Source organism: Gopherus flavomarginatus, chromosome 5, assembly GCF_025201925.1.
Source record: "Gopherus flavomarginatus isolate rGopFla2 chromosome 5, rGopFla2.mat.asm, whole genome shotgun sequence".
Classification (NCBI taxonomy): domain Eukaryota; kingdom Metazoa; phylum Chordata; order Testudines; family Testudinidae; genus Gopherus; species Gopherus flavomarginatus.
Window position 1 is genome coordinate 8,945,959 of NC_066621.1, and position 20,714 is coordinate 8,966,672.

General features: G+C 42.9%; 1 protein-coding gene across 1 annotated transcript in view; it reads left to right on the forward strand.

Moving 5' to 3' along the window:
• Positions 1-20,714, forward strand: part of RSBN1 (round spermatid basic protein 1) — a 45,918-nt gene that overhangs the window by 22,612 nt on the left and 2,592 nt on the right. The window contains exons 3-5 of the mRNA XM_050954302.1: positions 17,254-17,391; positions 17,831-17,973; positions 20,354-20,521. Coding sequence (XP_050810259.1) covers positions 17,254-17,391; positions 17,831-17,973; positions 20,354-20,521 — 449 coding nt within the window. The remainder of the gene's footprint in view (positions 1-17,253; positions 17,392-17,830; positions 17,974-20,353; positions 20,522-20,714) is intronic.

A 20,714-nucleotide genomic window follows, 5' to 3' on the forward strand; every position in this document is an offset into this window, starting at 1 on the left:
CATGAAACCTTTTTTGTGGGGTAGAGGGTAGCTGGAGTTACTTGTTAACTCAGCTTTTCCAATATGCAACACACTTTCTTCCAGCACTGTAGTTTTGACCTAGACTCTCTGACAATTTTAGTTATTTCTGGCATGTTGATCAACAAAGATTCTATAACCTGAGGCCTTGGCTACACTCACACTTTACAGCGCTGCAACTGGGGTGTGAAAAAACACCCCTCTGAGCGCTGCAAGATACAGTGCTGTAAAGCGTCAGTGTAATCAGGGCAGCAGCGCTGGGAGCGCGGCTCCCAGTGCTGCACGCTACACCCGTAAGGGATGTGGTTTACATGCAGCGCTGGGAGAGCTCTCTCCCAGCGCTGCCGCTCTGACTACACTCACACTTCAAAGCGCTGCCGGGGCAGCGCTTTGAAATTCCAAATGTAGCCATACCCTGAATCTAGTTCTGTTTTTGTTCTGGCTCACATCAACTCCCAAGTTTTTCCAGAGCTGTGTTAGACCTGGGGTGTGAATAATTTATTTTAGTAAGTGAGCACCCCTATCTCAAAGCTAGCTGACCCATGAAATAGGAAGATGCCCTCTTCAGAGAACTAGTTTTGATTTGGGTACCTAAAACAAGCAGCTATCACTAAGAGAACAAATGCTTCTTGCCTGCCTCTGTTGGGGAAGTGGGAACAAGGTGTCGTAACGTGGGTTAAATTGCATTGGTTTTTAACTGGTCTCTGTCTAATGACTATTTTACTAAATGTTTTCAAATCCAACTTTGAAACCAATTCTGTGACAAGAGAAGACTTTGTGCTAGCAATGGTGAATGTGCCTGCCTTGTAAGACATTCTGGAAGCCTATATTTTTTTCACTCCCTAAAAAGAAAGTTACATTTGTTTAGCTTCCCCCTTTGGTAGAGATGGCTTTTTCTTTGCAGTATAAGACCTGTATCTGAAATGAAATATTTTTGCTCGTGTAAAGCCTGAATGTTCTTCACTTTTTTTTATTTTTGCTTCTTTTCACCAATTTCTCTACACTCTGTCAGGGGATGCTGTGTTAGATATAATAATGATATACTTTAATTCCTGCAGCTGTTGAATATCCTCAGCTATGAGTTAATTGTTAGTAGCTTGTAGTGTGTCTGTGTTAAGTATTTCCTTATTGCTATAGAGGGTAGAGAAATAAGACAGTTCTATGCATTTTTGCAATGCAAACGATATAAAGAGATGAGATTATGATTTTTCTTACCTGCCTTTTTCTCTTAAAATATCAGCACATCACATGTTAACACAAGTGGTTGTAAAACTACCTTCTCCATATCTGATTTGACTGCTTCCTGAAATGTCCAAGACTAACTGTGCTCTTACTTTCTTAAACAAAAGCTTGTCTATATACACAATGTGCTAATTTTGTCTATTGGGCAATTTCAACTTCTTAGAGAAAATATATGGTGTTAGGCTTCTATGTGAAACTTAATTAGGCTTATCACTTTTTTTTTTTTAAAAGCTAGCAAGACTTGTTTAATGTCTACACTACTTCTCTAATTCTAAATGATTTTCATTCACCAAGTGAAACAAAACACCTACTGGAATGGCTTAGCCGCCAGTTGTTTGGTTGGTTGGTTGTTTTTTGAGTAGTAATCTTGCTTGTGGTGTTGCTTTCAGCTTCCTGCTCAAGTACTGGAATGGCTGGCTTCCAAAATGTCAAATCAACTGCATTACTGAATGAATAATGGCAATTTAAGATACACAAGTGTCACAAGAACATGTCAGAGTACCTTGGCCAATTAACAGTTAACTTCCTGAGACATAATCTCCGGCTCTAGATGCGCTTAGATGTTGGATTGGACATACCGGGGGAAGTGTGCTGCTTGTTCTATCTGAGCTGAGGGGGAGAGGTCTAAAACTCTTACCCCACTAACTAACATACAGTTTAAAAGCTGTAGTTTTTCCTAAAACATGCATATTTTTTCACTTCTATTGTGCCTTCCTTTCAAATGGCTTAAGGTTTTACAAACCCCATACTCTAAGCCTTCCCTACTTTATAACTAAGTAAATTACTGATGGTTTTTTTCTACTAGTGGGAACTTAAGTGCAACATTCTTGAGTACCCCCAAAATGTATTTCAGAAACAAGTGAAGACCTAATCCCTACTAATGCAGAGAATATCTAAAATTGTCTAGTATGGGAAGAGTGTGGGTCATAGACGAAGGAATGAGTAAGCATAAGGATGATAATCATGCAACTAAGACAAACACTGTGATAGTTCTGTATAACTAGTTCTACATTTCTTATTAACCTCACCAACATTGAAGGTAGAGTAAAGAATCAAATTTGGTCTATTATAAGTCAATATCTGATCCAAGGTAGAACCCTAAACTCTTTACTCAACATGTGTTACCAGTATGGAGTGAACAAATTTTTGGTGTTTAAGAGTAATAAATGTTGCTTAAAGTGCTGTAGTAAGTGTGAGATTATTAGTACCTTCTGTCCCACTTAAAAGGGTGCCTAAAACTCTAGCCCAAGCATCTAGTGGGATGAAAAAACTGCCATCCTAGTGATTCTATAATTAAATTAACTCAAAGCAGTGAGACCTTGTAGCTGTGTAGGGTGAGGTGGTCACAAATGCTTGCTGACTTCAGCCATAAAAGCATGCTGCGTGACAGTCTTCTTTGTTAGTGTGCACAGATAAATGACCCAGTCACTTACCTGCCTCTGAAAGAAGAGGGGTGAGGCTGTGTAAAGTGAAAATAAGTAACTTTTTGGGCAGGGGAGGAAAGGTACATAGCTAAGAGATAATGAAGAAGGCAAGCAAAGTAACCAACACGTAAAGTCTCACTGGGAAATAAACTAGTACTCAAAAGTTGAGACAGGTATTGTTGCTGGAGTTTGGCTGCATGCCCATCTAAACATTAGAATTTCCTTTTCCTTTAGCAGACACTGTCTGCATCACTATCATTAAAGTGTATTGGCCACCCAAGCTTCCCTTGGTATGATTAGTACATAAATAAAACTTTCCATAGTAAAGTGACATTCCATATGGCTGACATCACCATTGACCTGTTTAAACTAGGGGATATTGGTCAGATTTTGTTCCATGACACTGCTCATGTGCCACAGAACCAGCTGTAAGCTACCTCCTGAGGATTCTTCTTTTGACTTGACATTACTTCTGCATCTTGACAGTTTTGGGGTTCAACAGACAAGTAAGGGACTCTCTCACCCACTGCCCTGTAATATGGTTGTCTCTGTGCTGTGCAGCTTTGGTTCAGAGCCCTGACACCAGCAACATGCTCACAGCAAAATAGCCTCACCCAGCTTCTACCAGCCTCGGTTATTCCTTGCTTGGTGACCGCAATAGCTTCCCAGTCCTAAATTTCCCCAAAACCATCTGCCCTGTAGCGTCCGGCCCTCTTGCTGAAAACTTACAGAAGTTAAGTTTTGCTGTTTTCTTAGACAGGTCCCACCAGTTTAACAAACACTATATTTTAATCAAAGCACTGAATTGTTTTATGGTAAAATTAGTTTATTTAAAGTAAAGGATGGGTTTAAGGGATACCAGGTGTAAGTAGTAATAGAGTTACAAGCAAACAAAAGTAAAACTATTTCTAAGATTAAAACCTGATTTAACAAACTGGAGTCTTTTGTTCAAAGATATTACATGCCACCTTTTGGGTGTCGTCATGACAAGTGTGCCAGCTGGCAGTGGGGTGCTCTTAATGGGTCACCTTCATCTTCCCCTTTCCAAGCTTCAGTAGAAGGGCTGAGGAAGAACAGCTGGAGCATGCTGCAATCTGGCAATCCCCATCTAGTAGATGGTCTCTTGAAAGATATTGCTAACTGGCATATGGTAAGGTAAGGGTAAGTGGTGGTAACTACTTTGTAAGTCTTAAAACAGAAGGCCCACTTACAGTAGAAAAACACTTAAAAAATCAACTGTTTCCTTTTGATTTTTTTACAGGAAAACTAGTCAAATTTTGAAATAATACAGTAATATACTTGTGTTCTTTGAAACTAGTATGATTAACATTCTGTAGGTCAGCAATAAACTTTAACTTCAAGATTTGGATCCTGAATTATAATTTATGCCTTGAACATATAACACTATCTAGGTTGTTTGTCCCTCTTCTTCCCCTTCCCTCCCCCCCAAAAAAAATTTGGAATACGTATCAGATGTTTCTGATTCTTTTGTCAGCTGGAAAATGTCCCTTGTTTTAGTCCAGGGAGAACTACATCCTGTGAGCATATATCACTTCCAGGTAAAGCCTGTCCCTTTTGACTTCATCTGTAGGACCTGCAAAATACTGATAAACTTCGCTATTCTGACTTGACACCAGTTTAGCTAGCCTAGAGACTTCATGTTCTCCAAATCTTATTTTTTTTTTTTCTTTCCCCTCTTCCCATCTACTGCTAGATCGGCAGTTTTCTTGTTCTGTAGTCATTTAGCATTTAGTTTCTGCTTTGATACTATTCCAGCACTAGCTTGGAAAAGGGTGGATTTGATTTAAATCAAATTAGTGATTTTTAAAATCACTAATCAGGAAGACTTGATTTAATCATGGATTTCTATGTAAAAGTACATTCTTGTTCGTTGTTATAACCTTAATACATATTCTTCACAACTCGTTTTGTATTTGGAAGGTACACATTTGTTTTTAAAGTGGTTTAATTTTTGAAAACTTTTCAGATTAGTTTTACAGCTATATGGGAAAATGAATGATTGGTTATTTCATTTACCAAAGGTAATCTAATCAGATATTCATGAAGTCATCAGGAGGTTAGCCTGTTGAATTGGAGACAAATCCTCCAAATATTAAATGATGAACTTTCTTGCCATGCTGTATTAGGAGGAGAACCTCACCAGACAGACAGACAAAACAATTTAAAATAACTAAAACAAGATGTATTTTGGATTTGTTTTTCTTCAGCAGCAAACATTTTAACAAAACAAGCATTCAAATTTAGTTAAAACATTCAAGTCTTTTAAAATCAGGGTGGTTTTTGTTAAAATTAACTAAAGTAGTTAAATGAAATATTTAAAAATTTAAATTGACTGTCAGCCAGGTCAACATGATAAACTTAAAATATTGGCTTCTGCAGCTAACTCAGTCGTCTTCACCTTCATTATCCTGATTGTTCATAATGTGGGGAAAAAATGCAGGAAAGCTTGTTGTTCTTTTCAGGTCCCGAATGCTTTCTCAGTTTGGAATGAATTAGTCCAAACGAAGAAAATATTTCTGCACTGGAAGAAGCTGCTACTACTGTTAAAAGTGAGATTATCACTTCAACAGTCTCTGAATCCAAGTGCTTAAGTGATTTTTCATTAGTTCACTGGTGTAACTTTCTTTAAAACATCAGCAAACGTATATTTCTTGAATGGTTCGTCCTTAGCTCTGAAGTTTATTATAGTTGGCATTATGGAGGGATGATTGCTGGATGTCCATGTCATAGCCAGCTCCTCTTCTTCAGCAGTTAAGGTTTGACTCTGATACTAAGTATTGAGAATATTTGCAAGAAAATGAGCTGGAGATAGACAAGTGGAACAAGCACTTTTTTTTTTTTTATGCTTGTAACCTAACATTCTCATTGCATATTTCTCTTTAAGATATCACTTGGTTCCTTCCAAACTTCAACAGCATCAGCAATAAAACAGCTGTTTCCCTGCATTTTGTTCAAGGCTACAGAACTAGGCTTCAGGGTGATCTGCAGGTGTTCTTAAGCCCAGTGTTGAGAACTTTGGCTGCAACAGTGCCATCTATTTTGTTCACAGACTGTCATCAGATTAGGCAAGTTCTTGATATAGTGCTCAAAAGAGTCCACTACTGAGTTCCTTCGCATGTCTTGTGGGAGAGTTAGTTTGGTTCCTCCCACTTTTTTTCAGAGCAGCTGCTGCAAAGTGGTTGTTACAGAAGTATTTTGCAATTTCAACATTAGCCTTTATTTCTGGAACACTGAAGTCTTTGGCTAGGAGGTGCATCAAATGAGCACTGCAACCGTGTTAGCTTGGGACTCTCTTCACACTCTCTCCTAAATAATTTCTCCTCATCTTGCATACATTTTCAGCACTGTCTATGACCAAGCTGCATACTGGACATATTTCAATTTTTTTTTTGCAGTTTGCTATAGCTTTTACTGCTGCTACTTGTAAGTATTCTGCTATGTGTGCATTTCCGGATGTATCAATTGTTTCTATAAGGAAGACGTATGTGCTTGTGTGACAACAGAAGAAGGGAAAAACAGGATCGTTGTGGACCTAGCTCCACCCATCAAGACTCAGGTTAACAATTTTACCCTCTAGACCTTTTGCACACTGCTAAATTTCTCTTTCATAGACTTTGTCCTGCAATTTGCCTGCGACATCTGCTATGTTGGGTGGAATGTATCCTGGTCTTAATGACTGAGCCATGTTAATGAAGTGTGGGTTCTCAGTCATATGGAAAGGAGAGTGTTGCATAAACTAGTCAATTTTTCATCAATTTTGTAATCTGGTTCTTATCACAAATTATTTTTGGTTGTTTCTGGATTATGGAGGGTTTTTTCCTTTTTGCTACAGATGATATACTGTGGTTATGTGACTGAAACACTATCATTGGTAGAGAACTCTGAAACTATGGAAAATGATGGTGGTCTTGAAGGTGAATTGTCTTCAGTAACCTGTATGTTGAGGATGGATTCTCCTAAACAGAATAAGTCAGTGCTGTTGTTTAATTACCATACTGCTCATTTAGTATTACTCATTGCATTCAGTGGCACTCAGGCAGATTTCACCTTTAAAGTAATACTATTTCAGCTATTTGTATTATATCACAACTGCATCTAAAATAAGTAACAAGTGTCTTTTTTTGCTCAAACATGAGAATTCAAAAATAGTCCAGAAAGAAGACAGGCAGTCTGTAAGAAAAGTATGAAATAAAAAAGCTTACCAGCTTGAAGGTCCTGCATGTTCAGACACGTTCCTTTCATCATCTTCAACACAGCTTCCTTCTGAGAAGAAATACTTCTCATGATGTTTCATTTGGGCACCAGGCCTTGCATTTCTTTATTGCACTATCTGTATTTTGCACCCAGGCCTGTCTTAACCACAGGTAGAAGAACTTCATTAAAATATTCCCAAACTGGGTCTCTCTTCTGGCCTGCTGCCATTATAGGTTTTCCCTTTTAGAGAGAGAATGGTATGGTAGATCTCAAATCAATGAAGGCTACACTCAGAAAGACCTGAAGACTTTTGGAATATGCTGCTCAAACAGTTTCACTTTTGTTTCTACTGCCAGTCCCTCCCTTCTCACATTTATCTCCAGACTAGGTCTCCTTGTTCAGATCTATTCTGCCCCCAACAATCTTCTATTAATTGAATTTTTTGAAACTTTGCACTTTCATAGAGAGGTAAGGGATTGACTGTGTACACAAATTTGCAGAGGGACAATAGGGTTGAGGTCTGTTATTTCTCACCTCTCTAGTTTTTATTTTAAAACCTTTTTGCTGTTAAGCATGTTATCTCTGGAGACACAAATCCATAGTTTGAGAACTGCACAGCTAAGCTTCTCTGGTGGTACCTTCTACACTGAGCACTGAGTCCCACTGTGTAGATAGAAAGATTAATCTAAATCTGTACAGAAGCCCTTGGAACCTCATGAGATTGGGCCTCTATTCCATGAACTTTTGGAGCTCATTTACAAAACTTTTTTTCTTAAAACAGTACATGAATATATTATCTTCTACTATAGAATTAAAATGTATAATCCCTATTCCATGGTGAGATTATAGCTCAAAGATACCTTAATTAAAACTCTTTTTAGATAAAATGCTTTTTTTGGGAGGGGAACCTATCCAATACATCTGATTGAAATAAAAATGCTTTTTTGTTTTTTTTAAATTTTTTTTCCACTCTGGCTCTGAAGTTTTTTCCCTCCTTTAATGACTTCTCAAATTGAGCAAATGCTTCTGAAGGATTCTTTTTATAATATACAGAGACTCAAAAGCTGAATCAATGCTGGAAAAAATTAGCCCATTTCCACAAGAGCTGTAGCTTGATGCCACTTCAGCAGGAGTGGATACTCTGGGTGTGGGTGGGGGTGTATTTGTTTTTTTTGTTTTGGGTTTTTTTTGTCTGTATGAAACAGATAACTAAGATGCTTCTGTGGGAAAACTAAACTTTATAAATTACTCATGAAGGTGGAGGTATAGAGATCCCATTCAGTTAAGTCCTTTAGCAAAACCAGTTCTGAATCCAAAGAAATAAAACTGATGGGATAGTAAGGCACTGGACAACTAGTAAATTATGACTACATACTGAGTTACTTCATAAAAGTCATATTTCATTCTTTCTTTGTGTAACCTCCTCTCAGTGCCTGTGGGTATTCTGTTGGGGACCAAGGGCAGTATGTTGTCCTGGCCCAGTGACAATTAAAAATGGAATTAGACCTTCTACTCTGAATGATCTAAAAGAAATAAAATCTGCTTTCCACCTCCTTTTCCTATGCAGTGGAGCAGCTGTGAGCCACCCACATGTATTGCTAGAAAGTGAAATAAACATGCTTGTCAGTCTAGATTTGAAAAACTACCCCAACTCATGATGGCAACTTTATTACAATATGCTATAGTGAAGGGGGTCACCTAAGCAGCAGCCTGGAAGGACAAACCACATTCCTGTGCTGCTGGGAATTTCCCTGGCTTTACTTATTCCTGCATCTAAGGGTTATATTGCCAAAGGCTTTCTGAGATGTATTGCAGAGACGTTTGATGGGATCAGAATTTTATTATTTGTGGCTCTGTTTCATGTCTTTTTGTAATTGTTCAGTGTACAAAACTAGAGGGCTGTGAGAGCTCAGGGATTATGGCCACTTGCTGGGACTGGTTTCACATCTGTGGGGTGGGATAGTCTAGGGCAGGGGTCGGCAACCTTTGAGAAATGCTGTGCCGAGTCTTCATTTATTCACTCTAATTTAAGGTTTCGTGTGCCGGTAATACATCTTAATGGTTTTTAGGAGGTCTCTCTCTACAAGTTTGTTTATATATAGACTAGTGTTGTATTGTAAAATAAACAATGTTTTCAAAATGTTTAAGAAGCTTCATTTAAAATTAAATTAAAAAGTTGATCTTACGCCACTGGCCCGTTCACCCTACTGCTGGTCTGGGGTTCTGTTCACCTAGGCCGCCAGTGGGCTGAGTGGGGCCTGTGGCCAGGACCCCCAGCTGGGAAGGGTCTGGCAACCAGAACCCCAGACAGGCAGCAGGCTGTGTGGGGCCGGCAGCAGGGACCCCAGACCAGCTGTGGGCTGGGCGGCTCAGCCCACTACCGCTCAGGGGTTCCATCCTCTGGCTCCCAGCAGCCAGGATCCTGTCTGGGAGACCCGCTCAGCCTGCTGCCAGTCTGGGGTCCCGGTCCTGCCCCCATAGAGTGGCTACCTACCTTCTCCCTGGTTCTGGCCCATTCTCTTCCTCTCTCTGCACTGAGCTGAGGGTGGGAGTGCATTGAGCACAGGGCTGGGGGTGAAGGGTCTGCCCAGGAGCTAGAATGAAGGAGAGGCCTCAGGATTGGGTCAAGAGGTTTGGGTGTGGGGGCACTTACCTGGGCAGCTCCCATTTAGTGTGAGAGGTGCAAGTGGGAATGTGACTCCCATTTGGTACTCCGGGGTGGGGGTGGGGATGTGCAGGGTGCAGGGGATGTGGCGGGGGGGGCTGGAGATGTGGAGGGTGCAAGAGTCACAGCAGAGAGCTGGGGGCTTGTGAGGGGGTGCAGGTGTCATGTAGGGGGTCTGGGTGTGTGGGGGGGTGCCAGAATCAGGGCTGGGGTCATGAAGGTGGGGGGATGAAGGAGTCAACAGAGGGCTGGGTGGTACAGGGCTCAGGGCAGGGACCTGGAGTGTGTGTGAGGGTGCAGGGTAGAGGACTAGGGGTGTAGGGGGGAGGTCAGGGCAGAGGGCTGGATGACTACCCCCCCACGAACCCTCAACCCCCCACCACTCCTTGTCCTGACTACCCCCTCCTGGGACCCCACCCCCTATCTAAGCCTCCCTGCCCCTTGTCCCCTGACTGCCCCCCTAGGACCCTACCCCCTACCTGGCCTTGACTGCCCAACCCTTATCTGCACCCAGGCAGACCCCCTGGACTCCCATGCCTGTCTAACCACTCCCCGCCCCCTGACAGGATCCCCAGAACTCTGGACCCATACAACCTCTCCCTGCCTGCCTCAACCCCTCTCCACACACCTGCCTCCTGACAGCCCCCTCCCCCAAACTCCCAACTCATCCAACCCCCCCAGCTCCTTGTCTCCTGAGGACCCCTCCCCACCCTAGCTGCTCCCCCAGGACCCTCCTTGTTCGTTGTCCTCTGACTGCCCTCACCCCTATCCATCGCCCAAACAGACCGTGGGACTCCCATGCCCCATCCAACTCCCCCTGCTCCCTGACTGCCCCCTCCAAAGACCCCCGCCCCTAACCACCCCCCTGGGATCCCACCCCCCCATCGACTGCCCCCACCCCTTACCCAACCCCGCCCCGGGTCCCCTTACCATGAGGCTCCCCGCTCATCTGGAGCCCTGCCACTGCCGCACATGTAGCCCAGCCCTGCCCCGCCCTGCCCCTCAGAGTGATGTGCACGCAACAGCAGGGCTTTGGATGAGTGGGGAGCATCTTTACCTCTCTACGGAGCCAAGCGCTGCCCTGCAGGAGCATGCAGCTCCAGCCCCCAGAGTGCTGTGGGTGTGGCGGCAGGGCTCTGGGGGAAGGCGGGGGAGGGGCTGGCGGCTTGCTGTGCTCGACTGGCGCTCCGGCCCGGGACCACGGACCCTGTGGCTTGTCGCGTTGGCAGGATTTTTAATGGCATGCAGAGTCTCAGCAGACAGCCGCATGCCATTAAAAATTGGCTCGTGTGCCATAGGTTGCCAACCCCTGGTCTAGGGTAAGCATGGTGGCTGCTACAGGGAGTGTGATGGTAAGCAAGCGCTTGATTTGGAGTGGAATTCCCCTCCAGCTCTTCTCCAGCAGCTCTGCTAATGTGACACTAAGCATCTGAAACTGATACGTTCCAAATCAGCCAATAAAGTTTATCCAACACATAATCTGCCAGTTAGGGCCCTATGAAGCCTTAGGGTTTGCCCTAGTTACAATCATTGGTGGCCAGAAAGCAGTGCAGTTGTACCAGAGCAAACCCCTAGAGCAGAAAGCCAAAGCCACCCTAAGCCATAATTTGCTCAGGATACATGTAGATAAGTGATAAAAATATCAAAATCCTGTCTATATTCTAGCCCTACCATTGCGTTCATCCATGGAGAATGAACGGTCCTAATTCGTAGTGCAGACTGGACTCGAAAGTCTGGATATATGACATCAGAGAGTGGATTATCACTCTACCCCATAGGCATTCAGCATAGGAAACATGGCATGGAACTTAAATTTTCCCGTATGTAAACAGGGCATCACAACAGTGGCTTTACGAACATTTCCTAAGCACCACTTTAGGATCTGCTGACAAAGGCAGCTCTGTAGGGGCAAAGGGTTATTTTTATCACACATCATCTGAGGCTACAACCAACTAACTCGAGAAACTTCAGGTTAGAGGTGACCCTATTAAGAAATCTGGTCTTATTGAACAAAATCAACGGCAGTTTTTAAACAGCCCATCACTTCCTGGGTCAGAGATACTAATCCACAGAAGTTAATTTGGTTTGGATCAATATTTTCCTTTTCAGTCTTATTATTACAGGATGATCAAATTTGATTTTCTTTGGTAAAGAGGCTTGCCAGAAAGCTTAGTGCTTAGTCTAATAAATGCAGTATAAACCCGTAGTGGGTATTAAGAGGCAAGGCTAGTATTTTGCTTCCAGAGGGAGATGAAAATTAGAAGAGAAAAGAAAAGTGGAACTGAAAACTGAAATAATTTCTTAGCTCACAAGCTGCCACTTTGATCCTTGTCTGTGCTCTGCTGTGCTTAGATTGTGACTAGTGGGGTGGATAGTAAGGTGCGGGGGATAGGGAAGAGAATTTTAGACTAAATTCCACCAGAAAGTAACCATATATAATGACAAACTGTATAAACTTGTTGGAAACCAACCTTGTAACTCTGAGATGAATTGGGATCAACAGGAGGAAACACCAGAGGTCAAAGGCAGAGATGGACACTGAGTTGGGTAAGAGATGTCAATGTGAGCTTGGAATGTCAGGGCATGCTTAGTAACATTAATTCCCTTGGCAGGTCTGGCCCTGGCCCTTCCCAGTTCAGGAAGCACTTAAACATTTGTATACGTGCTTTTCAGATTTGAGGCCTCTGTGCTGATGTGGTCTAACTGGGATCAGCCACCATTGCAGAAAACCCCAGCTAGGGCAAAGGGCTAATAAAGTCTGGAGACTGATAGAGACATAGCCTATTTCCAACAGTGGGCAAAGGGGAACAGAACGCCAATGAAAATAGTGGTGGAGGGGCTATTAATTGTGATGCAGCTCCTGCCCCACCCAATCACAAAAAGGCCATAACTCATAGAAACGTAGTTCACTTTTGACCAAAATTGGCAGAAAGCTGCTAAATACAAGTGATAATGCAACTATGTACTCAAAATAGTACCGCTTTGGCAGTCTGCGAAAGATTAGTCAAGGTGATCTATTTTATGCATTTTCCTGTGCTTTCTTTGCCTTTAGTTAAGGCAAGGCTGTAGTCACATGAAGTATGAGCTTGTTTGTACCATGTAAAAGCAGCAAAGAATCCTGTGGCACCTTATAGACTAACAGACGTTTTGGAGCATGAGCTTTCGTGGGTGAATACCCACTTCGTCAAATGCATGTAGTGGAAATTTCCAGGGGCAGGTATATATATATATATGCAAATAAGCTAGAGATAATGAGGTTAGTTCAATCAGGGAGGATGAGGCCCTGTTCTAGAAGTTGAGGTGTGAAAACCAAGGGAGGAGAAACTGGTTTTGTAGTTGGCAAGCCATTCACAGTCTTTGTTTAATCCTGAGCTGATGGTGTCAAATTTGCAGATGAACTAAAGCTCAGCAGTTTCTCTTTGAAGTCTGGTCCCAAAGTTTTTTTTGCTGCAGGATGGCCACCTTAAGGTCTGCTATAGTGTGGCCAGGGAGGTTGAAGTGTTCTCTTACAGGTTTTTGTATATTGCCATTCCTAATATCTGATTTGTGTCCATTTATCCTTTTCCGTAGAGAGTGTCCTGTTTGGCCGATGTACATAGCAGAGGGGCATTGCTGGCATATGATGGCGTATATTACATTGGTGGACGTGCAGGTGAATGAACCAGTGATGGTGTGGCTGATCCGGTTAGGTCCTGTCGTGGTGTCGCTGGTGTAGATATGTGAGCAGAGTTGGCATCGAGGTTTGTTGCATGGATTGGTTCCTGAGCTAGAGTTACTATGGTGTGGTGTGCAGTTACTGGTGAGAATATGTTTCAGGTTGTCTGTGGGCGAGGACTGGCCTGCCACCCAAGCCTGTGAAAGTGTGGGATCATTGTCCAGGATAGGTTGTAGGTCCCTGTATGTGATGGCCAGTGGAGTCCTGTTGGTTTCTGTCTTGGGTTTGTCTTCCAGTAGGAGGCTTCTGAGTACATGTCTGGCTCTGTTGATCTGTTTCCTTATTTCCTTGTGCCGGTATAGTAGTTTTGAGAATGCTTGGTGGAGATTTTGTAGGTGTTGGTCTCTGTCTGAGGGGTTAGAGCAGATGTGGTTGTACCTCAGTGCTTGGCTGTAGACAATGGATCGTGTGATGTGCCCGGGATGGAAGCTGGAGGCATGAAGGTAGGCACAGCGGTCGGTAGGTTTTTGGTATAGGGTGGTGGTGATGTGACCATCACTTATTTACACCGTGGTGTCTAGGAAGTGGACCTCCTGTGTAGATTGGTCCAGGCTGAGGTTGATGGTGGGGTGGAAGCTGTTGAAATCGTGGTGGAGTTTTTCCAGAGTCTCCTTCCCATGGGTCCAGATGATGAAGATGTCATCAATGTAGCGTAGGTAGAGAAGGGGCGTGAGTGAACAGGAGCTGAGGAAGCGTTGTTCCAGGTCGGCCATAAAAATATTGGCATATTGTGGGGCCATGCGGGTGCCCATAGCGGTGGCACTGATCTGGAGATATATATTGTCATCAAATTTGAAATAGTTGTGTGTGAGGATAAAGGCACAGAGCTCAGCAGCCAGTTGTGCTGTGGCATCATCAGGAATACTGTCCCTGACCGCTTGTATTCCATCTGTGTGTGGGATGTTTGTGTAGAGAGCCTCTACATCCATGGTGGCTAGGATGGTGTTTTCTGGAAGATCACCAATGCATTGTAGTTTCCTCAGGAAATCAGTGGTGTCACGGAGATAGCTGGGAGTGCTGGGGGCATAGGGTCTGAGTAGAGAGTCCACATATCCAGACAGTCCTTCAGTGAGAGTGCCGTGCCCGAGATGATGGGGTGTCCAGGATTTCCGGGTTTGTGGATCTTGGGTAGTAGATAGAATAACCCTGGTCGGGGCTCTAAGGGTATGTTGATTTGTTCTGGTGTTAGTGTAGGGAGTGTCCTGAGTAGATGTTGCAGTTTCTTAGTGTATTCCTCAGTGGGATCTGAGGGAAGTGACCTGTAGAATTTGGTATTGGAGAGTTGTCTGGCGGCCTCCTTTTGGTAGTCAGACCTGTTCAGGATGACAACAGCACCTCCTTTATCAGCCTCTTTGATGACAATGTCAGGGTGGTTTCTGAGGCTGTGGATGGCATTGCGTTCTGCACGACTTAGGTTATGAGGCAAGCAATGTTGTTTTTCCACCATTCCTGCCTGTGCGCGTCGGCGGAAGCATTCAGTGTATAGGTCCAGACTGTCATTTCGACCCTCAGGAGGAGTCCATGTGGAGTTCTTCTTCTTGTGCTGTTAGACACCATTCCTTACCTATCCTGGCTAATAGCCATTAATGGACTTAACCTCCATGAATTTATCTGTTTCCTAGACACTTGCTCGATGGGGTCCCTCACAAACTGGAGACGGTTATTGTGGGTTTGTCTTTAGTATAGCTTATGTACATACTCCACAAACTGAACATTTGAGCTTGTTCCAGAATCTGGGATGAGCCTATGTTGTGAAAACTGAAATGCTCAAAATAGCACATGCATGTGAATGGACACGGTGCTAAAATTAAATTAACCCAGAGGGTCTCAAATTGGGGGTTGGGACCCCTCAGGGAGTCATAAGGTTATTACTGGGGGTCGTGAGTTGTCAGCCTTCACCTCAAACTCTGCTTTGGCTCCAGCATTTATAATAGTGTTAAATATATTAAAAAAGTGTTTTTAATTTATAATGGGGGGGGGGTCACACTCAGAGGTTTGCTATGTGAAAGGAGTCACCAGTACAAAAGTTTGAGAACCACTGAATTAACCCTTCTGGAGTCTTGAGGAATGCAGGGGAAGGGGGTCTCCCTTGGTAGGGTTGGGAAGGAGGTAGGTGGTGTAGGATATTGCTCTTCTCATGTGATCCCTCCCCCATGGCTCTTTTGGCTATAGCACTGTTAATCTAAAGTGGCTAATTTTAAATTAAGCTGCCCTCCCGACATTAATCTCCCTATGGCACTGAAATAAATGTAGACTATAATTTGGCATTTGAGAAGTGAAAGGGATGGTAGCCCTAAGGGAAAAGATAACAGCTTGACTCTTTGTGTTAAATAGCTGTCTACAAGCCTCAAACTGCTGAATGAGATTTAGGGTAGGGAAGGCTGTGCCTCCCCAAGCAGCCTGGCCCTGCCCCCTATCTGACCCCCACCCACTTCCTGCCCCCCCTGACTGCCCCCCTCAGAATCCCTGACCCCTCCTGCTCCTTTTCCCCTGACCGCCCCCCCCAGACCCCCTGCCAAGTCCTGAAAAACCCCTGGAATGCCCAAGATCCAACCCCGTCCCCTGACTGCCCCCCCAAACCTCTGCCCCCTCCCTGTCCCCAGGACTCCCTGCCCCTTATCCAACCCCCCTGGCCCCAGCCCCCTTACCATCCTGCTTACCCCCACCTCCCCCCTCTCCCAGAGCCTCGGCACGCTGTGTCCAGGAGCTGGGAATGGGCATGACTCAGGTGAATAGCCCCGAGACCAAAGAAGAGGGGTTGTTCGGTTCATACCACAGACACATCGCTACGTCCCTGAGAGCTGAGAATGGGTATGAATGCCACAAGCACTGAGATCAGGGTGGGGTGTGCAGGATAGGCACCATCAGTGCAGCCCACAGCCTCACCCCCAAAACGCCAGGTAGAGAATTGAGAACAGGCAGTCTCGATGTATGCCACAGACAGAGAGCCCTGAAACTGGGTGTTAGGGTGTCTATGTGAGAGGCACTGTGGACCTCCCTTTCCTCTGCACACCTGTGTGTGTGTGTGTGTGGCAGTGCCGTCTTTTCCCATGCCACTGAAAGCTGAAGTGGTGTCACATCTACTGATAGTATAAGGCACATGTCCAGTTCCTGCTTCACAGCCACTCAATGAATGGGAATGCATCTCTTCTTTTGGCCGACACCAGTTTTGAAATCGAATTCATCTACCCCAAGAATAGAGGAATATTTTGGGCACATCAATGCAACCTCTGAGTCTGTGCTCCCTATTAGTATCCTGTTTACTTTGAGTGTTTGCTTTGCATGAGAAAAATGCAAGAACATGAGTGAATCTGCTTGGTCATTATCTACTTTTAATTCTGGTATTGCAGAATGGGTTTTTTAAATAACATTACATTTTAGTCACATACTATCATTTGTGGAGAAAGAAAAAAAAAGCTGCTTCCTAGCAATATAGAGTATATTGCTCTTAAATCCTCTAAACTTCATTTAACGCTTTATTGATAACTTCAAAGATGTATTCTGGTGTATACAAATATAGTTGAAGGCAGTAGCTAACCCAGTCTCAAAGCAATTATTTAGGTTTGTGATCAATTTTTATTGATAGAAAATATGACAAGGCATTTTTATGAAACACAGCATTCTTTGTGCTGGCTACAGTGGCTTTTTTAATCTGTTTTAAATTACTGACTTGGTGCTGTTAAGCTAAGAAAACAACATAATGTTTATCAGTCTGCTACCTAGTACTATTCCTTTTGGAGTCAAATTCTTTTTTTTCTCCCCTTGCCCCTTGAAGTGCTCATGCTCAGTGTATATTGACGCTGAACAGCTTCTTCATGTACTCTAAAGATACTAACTGCTCTCAAGTATGTAAAGAAGTCCTGGATTTGAATGTAAACTCCATTGCAGTCTGAAACACTGATTTAATCAACTTTAATTTCCTGTAATGGAACAGTGTGTCTCATTTTGTCTTTGCTTTTTCTGACCCCTCTCAGGTCAATAGAACGTACTGCTGTGGAACCTACAGAGCAGGTCCGATGCGGCAGATAAGTCTTGTTGGAGCAGTAGATGAAGAAGTTGGTGACTACTTCCCAGAATTTCTTGATATGTTGGAGGAATCTCCATTTCTGAGAGTGAGCATTATACTGTTTAAATTATTATCAAGCATAAATGTTTTAACACTTCTAATTTACAACTTCAGGTTGCTAAATAATGAGAGAATTTAGGTACAGCCTCTCCATTCAGATGGTGATGAACTTTCAGACTACCTTACTGAGGATGCTGATAAAATCTACCCTCTGTTCAAAGAAGTAGATACTGAAAGGAGATTAATTTAGAGGTTACAGCAATCAGTTATTTAACTGGAGAAACTATTGGGCTGTTGTTGCATGTCTGTTTCACAATGGCTTACTCTCTAAAAGCTGAATAAGTTAACTATATCGCTGGTGGAATACAACGTTTCATCTCTAAGAATAAGGTTTGGTTTTCATATAGATCTCTTGGTAATGAACATGAACCAATGCTTATCAAAAATTTAACATTTGACATAGCTTTTTGTGTTCTTGTTTTTAGATGACTTTGCCCTGGGGCACACTTTCTAGCCTCCAGCTTCAGTGTAGGTCACAAAGTGATGATGGCCCCATAATGTGGGTGAGACCAGGAGAACAGATGATCCCGACAGCAGATATGCCAAAATCACCATTCAAACGGCGCCGGTAACATTATTTTCCTTTAATAGAAAAGAAAATTACAGGTAGATAAAGTACTGTCCTAAGGTCTTAACATTGGTCCTTATTGTGTGAGAAATTAGTCTTTCAAAGGTAAACTTCATGGCTTTCTTAAATTTCCCATGTGACTTCATTCCTTTTGCTTTAGAAGCAAGCAGTCCAGTTATTTAAGCCAAACTAACATGTTGCCTATGTTCCAGATAAGTGCATTTGAGTTTAAGGTTTCCTCGAGGTTGACAGCATTATGTATTCCCTGTTTGACAGATTTCTTGGGTTCCTGAACATAAGAATGGCCATACGGGTCAGATCAGTGGTCCATCTAGACCAGAATTTTGTTTTCCAACAGTGGTTGATGGCAGGTGCCTCAGAGGGAATGAACAGAACAGGCAATCATTAAGTGATCCATCCCCTGTTGTCTGCTTCCTACTTCTGTCTGTGAAAAAGCTAATATTTGGTGTACTTCTCCAACACAGTGCAAAAGTCCCTACCCTGCATTCAAGGCTGGTCCTAATGCTACTTATTTAAGTAGTCTTGGTATTGGTTTCCTTCTCAAGAAATGCCGTATTCCAGAGGAATGTTCTCTTAACTACTTAAATCTCCTCAGCTGCCCTTATTGAAATGTTGTATTGGTAAGGTCTATTCTCTGGATTTGTATTGCACTATATCTAACACACAAATCTAAATCCATTATTCCAGTAATTTTTTTAAAAGGCTACTATTTGAGGGTACCATCTCACTATACCGCATGACTTCCCTTCACTGTTTTACATTAGCAAATGACAAACATTTTCAGCACTGTGCTGAAGCCAGCAAGCACAAAATTATGCCATTATTTTGTAACTGTAGGGAAATGAAGGCTATAATTTTTTGCCAAAGAGAATTTGTTAGAGAAATATTCTTGTCCTCTTAAAAAAAATAAAAAAAAAAAAAGCTTTGATTGTGAATCTTTAAAATGCCTCTTGCCAATGACAGTTTTTTGTTTAACACTTTGATAAACCACACAGCTGTAGTTAAATTGCTTTGACAAAGCCTTCCATCCTCTAGAGTCCAAGGAAACGCCAAATGGACAATCTGACTCTGCAGTTATAAATTAATTGTTAGTAGTGTTAATTTTGTTTACATTGCTTTTTAATTTGTAAAACTGTAATTTTTCAACTTTTGAGTAAAACCATTAACATCTACCTCCCAGCAGCTGCTTGAAATCCAAGAGGCAAATTTACCTTCAATTTTTCTTGGGAGTATTTTGTGCAACAAAGCTTGGAGAGAGAAATAATTTGAATCACGTTTTCATCGCAGCTTTAAACAGATAACTTAGTATTTTGAAGGATCTGTATTTTAAATTGAATTTTTAAGTATGACCCAATTCTTGTATTTCAAAGGATAATAAAACATCCCAATGTGACTGTTCAGAGGTTCACTAAAGAGTTTTTTACTTGTCCTTTTTACTTGTTGTCTTTTCCTCAGTCTGAATTAAATCTATCTAGACTAGTTAGAGGTATAGATTTGTAACAGCAGGACACAAGTCACGTATAGCGTGATTTTCCCCATTTGTTGTTGGTTTTTTTATGTCTGTGATTCACTCCATACCAGCAGCTCATGTCCTGCAGGGCTGGCTGTGGCTCCCAGCTCCAGATGTTGCAATCGGCTGCACGGGGGTCACACAACTGCTCAGGTTTGGTCCAGCTGTCCCTCCATCATGATGGGGATGGGAGGTGGGTCAAACCTGAGTGACACTACAACCTGGCATACCAATTCACAATGCCCAGAGCAGGGAGCCAGGCTCAGCTCTACCCAGCACAGGAGCCACCAAAGCCCAGGCATGAGGTGAGTGTGGAGCAGGCTCCTTCTTAATCCTGGGGCCCAGCCCTTAGAGATACAGAAGTTGCTGTTGCTTGGGATGAGTGCAGGGTGGCTCACTATCCAGTCCCATCTCCCCACCCCAGTCCTCCCCTCTGCACCAGGCTGGGATGGGGGCTGCAGTTCTTGGTTGGAGGGTGCTGCTGGAGGTGGTTGGTGCCCCTTCCTTTGTCAGGGTATCTTTTATCAAATGTCTCAGAGCAGTCACTAAATCCATGACTTTTACTAAATTTACCATGACTGCTCTGTGACTTTTTGATTTAAAAAAATGCCATGAAAGATCTGCAGCACTAACTATACTTAAATCTTTGAATACCAAATTTGATACGTAATACATATAGCAAAAACAAAGGGAACATTTTTGGTCGTGGATTTTGAATGCTACAGGACACTAGCAATATTTCTTCAAAATTACCTTAATACATGTACAGATAGGAAAGCTGTACCATTCCTCTCGTCTCTGAGTATTCTGGAGCATCCTTTTCCCTCCTCTCTTCACCCCACTTTATAGATCAATGAACGAAATAAAAAACCTCCAGTACCTACCTCGGACCAGTGAGCCCCGTGAAGTTCTCTTTGAAGATCGAACAAGAGCCCATGCTGATCATGTAGGTCAGGGGTTTGACTGGCAGAGTACAGCTGCTGTAGGAGTGCTGAAAGCTGTACAGTTTGGTGAATGGTAAGTGTGACTGAGTTTTGTAACCACTCCAGTTGGATTTGAGACTGACTTCCCTTTATAAAATGGAAAAAATGTGACGTGTTGGTTGAATAGCAGCCTAGTAGTGACTATTCAAATGCTGTGTAAAGTCTGTAAAACATAATCTAATAAATACATATCTCTGGCAACTTTTACCCCTACTTCCTTCTCCCTC